General features: G+C 37.6%; 1 protein-coding gene across 1 annotated transcript in view; it reads right to left on the bottom strand.

Moving 5' to 3' along the window:
- The window catches only part of SLC44A5 (solute carrier family 44, member 5), a 142,388-nt gene extending 130,192 nt beyond the window's left edge, over nucleotides 1-12,196 (bottom strand). Inside the window, exon 1 of the mRNA XM_006888614.1 lies at nucleotides 12,021-12,196. Within this exon, the coding sequence (XP_006888676.1) occupies nucleotides 12,021-12,196 (176 nt within the window). The remainder of the gene's footprint in view (nucleotides 1-12,020) is intronic.
- Between the last annotated feature and the right edge of the window lie 293 nt (nucleotides 12,197-12,489).

Below are 12,489 nucleotides of genomic sequence, written 5' to 3'. Positions count from 1 at the left end.
GGGGGAGGCTTCTGCGAGGAGAAGGGTGCAACAATGAATGAATGGAATTCCAAAATCTCTGTAGATGTTCATTGAAATGAAAAATAAACAACCTAAATTTAAAAAAAAAAAGAAAGTATGCAGCTTTAAGAAGACTACATTGAAATGCATTGCTTTGTTGACTGAATCTCTATAGACTTAAAATCTTTGCAGAAGGGATCTATGTTTAACTTTATTGTGTATATCAGGGTTTTGCCTGTACATTAGTCAACTACAAGATCTTAACATATTATAAGGCACTGAATATGGAAGTGTTTAGAAATAGAAAAGACAATACAATGCCAGCTCCCTTTTAATTACCTTTCTATCATTTAGGTTGTGCTTTATTATCAAGAAATGAAGTCCAAGAGAAGTTATGTGACATGTTCAACAGTCAATGAATGCTAGAAAACGTAAAGTTTGGATTTGATGCAATGATATATATGTACTGTCTAATAGTTTAGTTTATGTGCACTTTCCATTAGGTATAGCTTGTCTAGTTTGTTGGGTCTTTGTTTTTTTAAGTGTCATAATAACTAAGGCAATTCATTGCTTCAGCATATGCAAGTTTCTTTTAAATTTTTTGTTTTGTAAAATTTCATGACGAGGCAAGAAATTTTAAAATAATACATATTTGTGGTAGAAAAGTCTCTAGCATAATTACATAGAAGAAAACTATATTGATAGGTGCTACCCAGTCGGCTATAACTCATGGTGATTCCAAGAACAATAGACCCGAACCTGGCTCTATTCTGTGCTATCCTCAAGACCTTTACTAATATGCTTGAGTCCAATGTTATAGTCATTGTGTGTCAGTCTACCTCATGGAGGGTCTTCCTCTCTTTTTCTGACCCTTCCTCTTTACTACCATGTAATTTCCTAAGGACTGCTCACTGGTTGACAGCAGGCCCAAAGAAAAGGGCAATCATTTATAATTTTACTCCGTGATTCTTCCACAGTCTTTTATTTAAAAATTAAAAAAACCCAAAAACCCAAACCACCCAAACCTTCAGCATTTTTTTCTGTATGTATATATAAACAGTGTAGGATGATATAAAGATATTTTTAACAGGAATAGTCTCATAATCACGTAAAATGGCTTGTTATATTCCTGATAAACACTATTCAATGGCTTTCTTACAGATAATCACAACCTTTGAAAGCAAACCATTATAAAATATTTTTTAAAAGAACAAATAAAAAAACAACAACACACAAAAAGCCTCTAATTTAGCTGAGCTTAAAAGTTCTCATCAGTCTGACTCCTTTGGAACCATGCAGGTAAGATGTGGGGGATAAAAAAGTAAGAAATAATACCATGGCTTGGAAAAAACACTTCTTAGTCTTTTTTCCCTTCAAATATTTTTATTGGTTTGTACACAATCATTCATATACATTGTGCTTCATGCATATAAGTGCCATCGAGTCGAGTACAATTCATCAAGTCCAGTCCTACACTATGACTTCATGCATATACATTGTATTTTATGCATCTCTCATTAAGTTTGTGTTTTATTTATGTACATTGTGCTTTATGCAATCATTTATGTAATACTGTACTTTATGTAATTTATTAATATTTATATACACCTATTACTACCCATCTTTTCAAGTCCTCGTTGAATCTTTCCTATTTCTTCACGTCTCACGTCTGTCCACTAACTTCCACTATCTTAGTGACGTTCATCCTTCCTCTTTTTTCTCCCCTTCTCCCCTTCCCCTTTTAAACATTTATACACATTTTGCTCAGCTATTCTTCTATTTTAAAAATAATGGTCTTATGGAATATTTTTTCTTATGAGACTGAGTTAGTGCACTCAGTAGAAGATCTCTAGGCTCTCCCATGTTATATAGTATTTTACAAAACTTTTCATTAGGGCTTCATAGTATCCCATTATGTGAATACACCACAATTTCTCAATTTATTTGTTTGCTGATGGATATTTGGGCTGTTTTTATTTTTTTGCTACGTGAATAACCCTCCTATGAACACAGGTCAAATATATCTATTTGTTTCTCTGTTCTATTTTCCTCAGGGTTTAGTCCTAACTGTGTAAAAGCTGGGTAATAAAGGATTTCTATGTTTAGATTTTTGAAGAAACATCAAACTGCTTTCCTGAGTGGTTGAACCACTTTACAATCCCACCAGTAATGCATGTTGTTGTTATGTGCCACTGAGTTACCTGCAACTCACTGCAAGCCTATGTACAATAATTCTAAAACCTGCCCTGTCCTGAGCCAGTCTCACTGACCCCAATGAACCTATCCCCATTGCCACAGCAACATTTAAAAGTTCCAATCTATCTGCATCCTCTCCAACATTTATTGCTTGCTGCCCTATTATATGTTGCTACTGGGGTGAGAAGGTATCTCATTGTTGTTTCAATTTGCATATCTCTGATTGTTAATGATTTAGAACTTTTTTGTGTGTCTCTGTTGGTCATTCAAATGTCTTATTTTCTGAAGAGTCTTTTCATGTCTTTTGCCCATTTTGTTAGTGGGTTATCAGTCTGTTTTTGTTTGTGTAAGTCCTGCAATATTCTGTAAACTTTAGTTTTAAGACACTTGTCTGAAATATCATTACCAAATGTTTTTCCAGTCTGTAGATTTTCTTTTTATCCCATTGGAAAAAAAAATTATACACACAGGGATTTGTTTTTTTAAAACAAATTCTTGATTTCATCCTCTCCTGTTTGTGCATTTCTGGCTATATGTGCAAGAAGCATTATGATAGATGGTGAAGAGATTGAGATTGTTAACAATTTAGTTTGCTTGGCTCCACAATCAACACTTTTGGTACCAGCAGCCAGGAAATCAAAAGACAAATGGCATTGCGAAAATCTGCTGTCAGGGACTTCTCCAGAGTACTGAAGAGCAATGACATCAATCTGGAGACTAAAGGGGTGCCTGATCCAGGCCATCATCTTCTCAATTGCTTGCTATGCATCAGAGAGATTGGACAATGACTTGGGATGACAGAAAGAGAATTGATGCCTTTGACCTGTGGGGCTGGAGAAGAGTATTGAATATACTATGGACTGCCAGGAGAATAAACAGGTTCATCCTAGAAAGGGTGAAGCCAGGCTGCTCCTTGGAGGCAACGATTCTGAGGCTTTTTCTGACATACTTTGGGCATGTTGCAGGGAGGGACCAGTTCTTGGAGAGGGACATCATGCTTGCGAGGTTGGAGGGGCAGAGAAAGAGAGGGAGACCATTGATGAGATGGATTGATACAGTGACTGGGGTAATGAGAGTAGGTGTGCCAGAGGCAGTAAACTTGGTACAAGATAGAGCAGGTGTCAGGCCTGTTGTACACAGGGTTGCTATGAGTCACAGCGACTTGATGCTGCATAACAATAACAACATGTTCATGATTTTAATTCCTATTTATGATATTGGGTCACTGTTCAATGATTGGTTATATTTTCCATTTTGGATTTACATGAGCACTTAATATGATAAATTATCACATTTTTGTCAGACATATATATATGTTTAAAATATTTTTTCCTGAAATTACATTTACCTTTTAATTTTGTTTACAATGGCTGTGATTCTGACTTTTATGTATTAAATTGAGTAGGCTATGATTCTCAGTCATTTGGCCCAGATACTGGATGGATAGCTGGCTTTTAATATAAAGTAACAAGATGTAATATAATACAATCTCTTCCAGGAAGTGATTTGATGTGATCAATCAAACAATTGAAAGGTGACTTTTCTTAGGATTAAGAACTGCCTCCAGAATGTAAACGGATATTGTGGTTCAACTCTCATTCTCCTGACCTCTGGAGTTTGAGATTTACCCTAATGAAAGTCTCTGAACTGCTGCCTAACCTGGTGATTTCACTGTAACTATCTTCTGCATCCCTGTGAGCCAGCAGAGGTCTCCAGCCTGCTGCCAAACCAAAAGATTTGGGATTGCCATACTGCAAAACTCTTTGAGCTGTCTACTTAGAAGTAGAGAGCTCTATTCCCCACTTCCTCCTTTATTTTTCTATGTCTCATTGGTTTTGCTCCTGTGGAGGACCCACCAAAGACTATTAGGTTGTATTGAGTCTATATCATGTGGTAGAAATCTTTAGAGTTTTTATGTTTATTTGATTTGGGGTTAGGTTAAGAAAACTCTACATTTATAATCCTACAAAGCATATCTTTTCATTTTCTTTAATTAATTTAATAGTTTTGTATTTAATATATAAAACTGTACCACTTTAATATTCATTTTGGTGCAAGGAAGGAGAGAAATATATCCCAATTTTATTTTCTTTTCATGAATAGGATTCCTGTTAATGTTAATTCTGTTATTCATAAGGTTGCTATGAGTCATAATCAACTCAATATCACCTAACAGTAACAGCAACATTTAATATCTAACTTTCTGTGACTTGAAATTTCATAGTTGTCATATTTAATATTTGTATTTATAAAAAGATTTTTCCTTTTCCTCTGTTCTGTGAAAGTTCTATACTGTTTTAACAAAATTAGTTTTTGATGTATTTCTTCTAATACTGTCAATAAGTACATTTTAAATAGACTCAACTACTTATATGCAAGTTCAAGTTGAAGAAAATGAAATCAAATCCACAGGAACCAAAATTTGATCTACGTCTATCCCACTCTAATTTAAAAACCATCTCAAGAACAGGTTTGAAGCCTTGAACACCAATGAGCAAAGACCAAATGAGCTGTGAGAGGATATCAAGAATATTATCCATGAAGAATGCAAAAGGTCATTACAAAAGCAGAAAAGAAAGACCAAGATGGATATCAGATGAGACTCTGAATATTGCAGTAGAGTGCCAAAAAGCCAAAACAAAGGGAAAAAATAAAAAATTAAGGAGCTGAACAGAAAATTTCAAAGGGCACCTCAGGAAGACAAAGCAACATATTATAATGAAATGTGAAAAAGAGCTGGAGTCAGAAAATCAAAAGGGCTGAAATTGCTCAGCATTTCCTAAACGGAAAGGATTGAAAAACAAATTCAAGCCATGAGTTGCAATTCTTAAGGATGCTTTGGAAAGAATATTAAAATGATCCAAGAAGTATTAAAAGAAGATGGAAAGCGTATACATAGTCACTGTACGAGAAGAAATTGGTGTACACAGAAGAATTTAATGAAACAATATATGAGCAAGAGCTTGTGGTGATGAAAGAAGAAGTTCAAGCTGCTCTGAAAAAAATTGGCAAAAAAACAAGTCCCCATGAGTTGACAGCATACCAATTGACATATTTCAACAAAGAGACACTGCCCTGAATGGGCTCACAAAGTTGCACCAAGAAATCTTAAAGAAAACCATCTGGCCAACTGACTGGAAGAGATCAATATTTCTTACCATTCCAAAGAAAGGTGACTCGACAGAGTGAGAAAATTTTTGAATAGTACCATCATTAATATCACAGTTAAGCGAGATTCTGCTGAAAATCTTCCAAAAATGACTGGAGCAGCATGTCAACAGAGAAATGCCAGATGTACAGGCTAGATTTAGAAGAGGCCATGGTTTAAAAAAAAAAGTTGCAAATAGAAAAAAAAAAAGAGGCCATCATACTAGGTATATTACATCTAACATTATATGGATCTTGGCTGAAAGCAGAGAATACCAGAGGTATGTCTATCTGTGTTTCATTGACTGTGCAAAGGTGTTTGACTATGTGGATCATAACAAAGTGTGGTTAACTCTGAGAAGAATGGGAATCCCAGAAGATTTGATTGTGCTTATGTGAAACCTATACTTGGACCAGGAGGTGGTGACCAGAACAGAGCAGGGAGACACTGAATGGTTCAAAATTGAGAAGGGTTTATGCCAGGGATGTATCCTGTCTCCATACCTTTTCAATCACCCAGGAGGCTGGGCTCTATGATGAGGAATGTGGCATCAAGATTAGAGGAGGACTCATCAATAACTTCATTATGCAGATGACACAACTCTGTTCGTTGGAACTGAGGAAGAACTGAAACACTTGCTGCTGGAGGTCAAGGACTGCAACCTTCAATATTAATTGAAGCTCAACGTCAAAAAAACCAAGAGTCTCACCACTGGAACTATTGGCAGCATTGTGATAGATGGTAAATAGATTGAGATTGTTAATAGCTTTAGTTTGCTTGGCTCTACAATCAATACTCTTGGTACCAGCACCCAGGAAATCAAAAGACAAATTGCATTGGAAAAGTCTGCTGTCAGGGACCTCTCCTAAGAACTGAAGAACAAGAACATCAAGCTGGAGACTGAGGTGTGTCTGATTCAGGCTATAGTTTTTGCAGTTGCTTGTTATGCATCAGAGAGCTGGACAATGGCTAGAGATGATACAAAGAGAATTGATGCCTTCGAGTTGTGGTGCTGGAGAAGACTATTGAATATATCATGGACTATTAGGAGAACAAACAGGTCATCCTGGAGAGGGTGAGATCAGGCTGTTCCTTGGAGGCAAGGACTCTGACGCTTCATATGATATATTTTGGGCATGTTGCAAGCAGGGTCCAACCTTTGGAGAGGGACAACATGCTTGGAAGGGTGGAGGGACAGAGAAAGAGAAGAAGATCTTCAATGACATGGATTGATTCAGGATTCAGTGACTGGGGTAATGAGGGTAAGTGTGTCAGAGACAGTAAAGTTGGCACAGAAAGAAGATTTGAGGGCTATTGTACATAGAGGGTCGCTATGAGTTGCAAGTGACTCAATGGCACATAACAAAAACAACATAGCAATAAAAAATTTAAATATTGAAAATTTTATTTTTTTCATAAATATTTTCACTTGCTATTATAATGTTTATATTTAAGATAACTTATTATGTTTCTTAATACGAATTTGTTAAAAGTATTAAAATAATAGAACAATTTAGAAAAAAGTGCAAGAGTTCAAAAACTAATATTTAAATTGATTAGGTGACAACTTCAGATGCCAAATACCTAACCTCTAAAGGAGAAAAGATTATTATTTAACCAATTTTCATAGAACAATGAACCTTGTGATTGGATAAAAATAAAGTTTTGTTTTGACATTATTCCATATACAAAATTAAATTCTAGGTGGATTAAAACTCCAACTCATCGTCTTCAAACAAATTCTGACTCACAGTGACTTTCCACAGGATTATTTAAGCTAAACCTTGAAATGAGACGAGACTGCTCATCTTTTTCCCTAAAAGCAGCTGATGGCTTCAAAAAACCTGAGAAGTCAGCTTTTGGGTTGTCAGGGCAACTTGTTACACATGTCATCAGAGCTCCCTCCAAGTGGATTAGAAATTAAATACGCTGTTGTTGTTACTGTTATGCGCCATTGAGTCACTTGCGACTCATAGCGATCCTGTGTACAATAGCCCTAAACTCTGCTCTGTCCTGTGCCAATCTCACTGTCTGACACTCCCATCCTGATTATCTCAGTAACTGAATAAATCCACCTCATAGAGGACCTTAACCTCCTGTGCTGTCCCTCCACCCTCCCAAGCATGATGTTCTTCTCCAAGGACTGGTCTCTCCTCACAACAGGTCCAAAGTATGTTAGACAAAGCCTCAGAATCCTTGCCTCCAAAGAGCCACCTGGTTTAACCCTTTCCAGGATGAATCTGTTTGTTTTCCTAGCAGTCCATGGTACTCTCAATACTCTTCTCCAGCACCACAGCTCAAAGGCATCAATTCTCCTTCTGTCCTCCTTGGTCATTGTCCAACTTTCTGATGGGTAACACGTGATTGCGAAGACCATGGCCTGTATCAGACGCACCTTAGTCTCCAGAGAGACACCATTGCTCTTCAGTACTTTGGAGAGGTCCGTAACAGCAGACTTTCCCATGGCAATGTGCCTTTTAATTTCCTGGCTACTGATGCCAAGAGTGTTGACTGTGGAGCCAAGCAAACTAAAGCTGTGAACAATCTTAATCTCTTGAAAGCACTGGAGAAATGTAGGGAAATATTAAAATTTTCCAAAAGGAGCAGGAAATTATGATTAAGACAAAATCTAAAAACTACTTATTGAAAACATTAGCATAGTGGTTAATACAGCCACTATATTTCATTATGTGAATCACTCATTGTTTACCATACACATATTGTTAGATACATGTGGTATCTATTAGAATATTAAAACTTCAATAAACATGTGTTAAGCTAGAATAATCATTTAATGATCTTTATCGAGAGTACTGAAGAGTAACGATGTAAGTCTAGAGAGCAAGGTGCACCTGATTCAGGTCGTGGTTTTTGCATTTACTTGCTATGCATCAGAAAGCTGGACAATGACTAAGGATGATAGAAGAAGAATTGATGCCTTTGAAGTACAGTGCTATAGAAGAGTATTGAATATACACTGCTAGGAGAAAAAACAGGTTCATCCTGGAGAAGGTGAAGTCAGGCTGCTACTTGGAGGCAAAGATTTTGAAGCTCTGTCTGACTTACTTTGGGCATATTTTAAGGATTGATCAAGTCTTTAGAGAGGGACATCATACTTGGCAAGGTGGAGGGACAGCGCAAGAGAGGAAGACCCTCAATGAGATGGATTGCCTCAGTAACTGGCGTAATAATGGAGGTAGGTGTGTCAGAGACAATGAGGTTGGCTCAAGATAGAGCAGAGTTCAGAGTTATTGTACATAGGGTCACTGTGACTCATAAGCAACTTGAAGGCATCTAATAACAACAACAACCATATACAGTAAAATTATGATATCAAACTTTCAGTAAGTGGGCCATTGGCTTAGGTCTAGGAAATGTATTGTTACAGAGATCCTTTTAGAAACAAAATCTGTTTCAAATTAGAGATTTAGAGAATTAGATGATTCTTTTTTTAAACCACCGGGTACTTTCTTTGTCCTTCTTCATAGTGTAATATTTGGAATTTTCAGAGTTACAAAATCCACTTCCTAAGTAACATACCTCCAGAAACTCTATGAACTTTGATAAATGTCAGTAGTTGTAGAAAGGCTTCAGGACTTCTATTCATAGGGTCATTATGAGTCGTGCTCGACCCAAAGGCAGTCAACAGCAACAACAACCACCTTAGATCAGGATTTACTGCAGTGTTTTCTAATATGAACTGAAGACCTTTTGTAGGAGTTAACTTTTCCTTTAAAAATATCAAAGTGAAATTATTAGAAACTTAGCTATTTCCCATAAATTTATTTCCCTTGAGAAGAATTGATGCTTTTGAGCTGTGGTGCTGGAGAAAAGTATTGAATATACTATGGGGTAATAGAGGTAGGTGTGTCAGAGACAATGAGGTTGGCTCAAAATAGAGCAGGTCAAGGTAGACAGAGTACTCGAAGACCGTCAATGAGATGAATTGATTCAGTGACTGGGGTGATGAGAGTAGGTGTGTCAGAGACAATAATATTGGCACGGGATAGAACAGGGTTTATCGCTTTTGTATATAGGGTCACTATGAGTTGCAGGTGACTTGACAGCATATAACAGCAACATCAACATCTTTAATGACTTGATTCAATTAATTTTTTTAGTTTCTTGAATCTTTATTTTTTTTCTAAGCATTGTGTTGGGAAAGTCTGCTATCAGAGATCTTTCCAAAATACTCAAGAGCAAAGATGTCAGTCTAGAGACCAAAGTGCACCTGATACAGGCCATGGTCTTTGCAATCACTTGCTATGCCTTAGAGAGCTGGACAATGACTAGGGATGATAGAAGGAGAATTGATAACTTTGAGCGGTGGTGTTGGAGAAAAGTACTGAATATACCATGGACTGCTAAGAGAACAAACACATTCATTCTGGAGAGGTTGAAGCCAAACTGCTCGTTGGAGGCAAGGATCCTGAAGCTTAGTCGGACATACTTTGGGCATGTTGCAAGGAGGGACCAGTCCTTGGAGAGGGATGTCATGCTTGGGAGGGTGGAGGGACAGTGCAGGAGAGGAAGACCCTTGATGAGATGTATTGATTCAGTGACTGGGGTAATAGGGGCAAGTGTGTCAGAGACAATAATATTGGTACAGGATAGAGTAGGATTTAGGGTTGTTGTACATAGGATTGCTTTGAGTTGCAGGCAACTCAATGGCATGTAGCAACAACACGTTTCTCTTAGGGTAAGTAGCTCCTCCATTGTAGACCACACAAGGACCATATGTGAAGTGTTCTGAGTCAGTTTTCATTGTTGCTTTCTGAGAAGAGCAGTGTTGCTTGAGTTTTGTCTGTTCCCCATACCCATTAGATACCAGTTTTTAAGTCCTGGTGACATTGTGGGCTCTAGTGGCCTACCGGACAAGGAGTTATGTTGCCAATCCAAAGGCAGGTGGTTTGAATACTCAGACACTTGGAGAGAATTGCATTGGGAAAGTCAGCTGTGAGGGACCTCTCAAGAATACTGAAGAGCAACGATGTCAGGCTGAAGACTAAGGTGCGCCTGATCCAGGCTATAGTCTTTGCAATTACGTAATATTCATCGGAGAGTTGGACAATGAATAGAAATAATAGGGAATTGATGCCTTTAAGTTGTGGTGCTGGAGAACTGTGTTGACTATACCATGGACTGCTAGGAGAACAAACAGGTTTTTCCTGGAAAAGATGAAGCCAAAATGATCCTTGGAGTCAAGGATTCTGAAACTTCATCTGACATACTTTGGGCATGTTGCAAGAAGAGACTGGTACTTGGAGAGGGACATCATGTTTGGGAGAGTTGAGGGATGACACAGGAGAAGACCCTCGATGAGATGGATCGATTCTGAGTGGAGTGGTGGGAATGAGTGTGTTTGAAGATGGCGAGGCTGGCACAGGATAGAACAGCATTTAGGGCTCTTGTACATAGTGTCGTTATGAGTCGCAAGCGACTTGATAGAACATAACAACAACAACGACAGCAATCTTCTGTGATATTTACCATGTCTGAAAAAACAGCTGGACAGTAAGCTGTGAGTCAATTCTGACTCAATAGCAGTGAGTTTATGGGAGTTCTGGTGGCTTAGTGTGTAGGTGATAGCTCTGGCAAACCAAGTGCAAACAGCTTGAATTTACCAGTTGATCGTAAGAAGAAAGACAGGCAATCTCCTCTCATGCATTTTATAGGCTCTGAGAATCCAATGGAGGATTGGCTATCAGTTCCAAATTGACAGCAATGATTTTGAAGGGTTTTGGTGGTTGTTTTTGTTTGTTTGTTTTAGGTGGCACCGTATTTTCTACACTATTATGTACAAAAGGTCAGCTCTTCAATTCCACTGGCCATTCTGCAGGAGAAAAGAAACTATCTCGTCCTATTGAGATTTATGGCTTATGAAATCCAATACAGAAACACCTTGAATCAGAATCAACTTGACAGGAGTGGGTTTATCAACTTTCCTCAAAATGTAATTGGTTAGGAAGAACCTAAACACTTATCATAAGGACCAACAGAAACAAAATGCACCAGTAAGAAAGAAAGGCAAGTTTTCTAAAGAGTAAGATTCCATTATTTTAAGATAATGAAATAGAACACTTGCTTTCAGAAATGGAATCTTACATTTTAGTTAGCATTATAAAGGAAGTTGATGGAAAATTCATCTTTCTTTCCATTATATGTGGACACTGTCCACAGCAGCCACCTTGCCTTAAAAAGCATGCCATGCATTGATGACTTCCGGATGAGGCCCTCATTTTAAAAGGTGAAATGATCTATCAGTAGGACAGTAGCAAAAGTAATTTTTTCAACTAGGCAGTCTGAGTTTTTAGCAGTTACTCATACCTCAGCCCTTAAAATAGCCTATCTCATAAGGGATTTTAAACTATGGCTACCGATCTATTTTTAAATGCAAAATAGCTTTTTCTAATCCACTCACTCTAATGTTATTTTTACTAAGATGTATCTCCATGCATTCTATTAGTAAAGAGCTTCATAACAATGACTGCATCATGACTTAAGCTGTATAGTATGACTTTTCCCACTGCTTCTAAGTTGTCTCTAAAACAAAGGACAGAGAAGATCTCTTAGGCATTTCAGTAATTTTCAGAATTCTGGTAGGATTAATGTAAAAGTGATTTCTAGGCTCTAACTCTGACAGTATTATCAAATAAACAAAAGTGGCCATACTCACTCATTGGGGGTGTCCTTCTGGCCACAAAACTGCCCCTGGCTGTTTGTAGGATAGGCCATTCTCCTGGGGTCACCATGTACCCAGGCTGTAGGAACAAGAAAGGACAGAAACTTCATCAGCAACAGCCGTCTGAAAGCAGTCTGAGTTGAGATATTAGAATGTGCCACTTGTGACATGCTAACCTCTACCCTCAATCACAGACGAATATTGATTTTTTTCAAAGAGTAATTTCTTAATGAAAAGTAAAATAAAATATGGATGAATCAGTCAGAAAGCACATTTCTTTTATTCTCTCAGGAGTCATCTGGATTGTAGCCAAAGCATGAGGTAATGCACTTAGAAAATGACATTTATTAAAATGTGAGTTAGAGGGCATATGACAACAGCTTGGCTGGCTAGAAGTAATTTTTTTCCTATGGCTCAGAATTAAATGAGTTCAGAGCAGAGCTTACAAACTGACAGTAAATAG

Source organism: Elephantulus edwardii, unplaced genomic scaffold (assembly GCF_000299155.1).
Source record: "Elephantulus edwardii isolate Elephantulus edwardi_28Jun2011 unplaced genomic scaffold, EleEdw1.0 scaffold00069, whole genome shotgun sequence".
NCBI classification, from domain to species: domain Eukaryota; kingdom Metazoa; phylum Chordata; class Mammalia; order Macroscelidea; family Macroscelididae; genus Elephantulus; species Elephantulus edwardii.
This window is presented reverse-complemented; position numbering and strand designations above follow the sequence as displayed.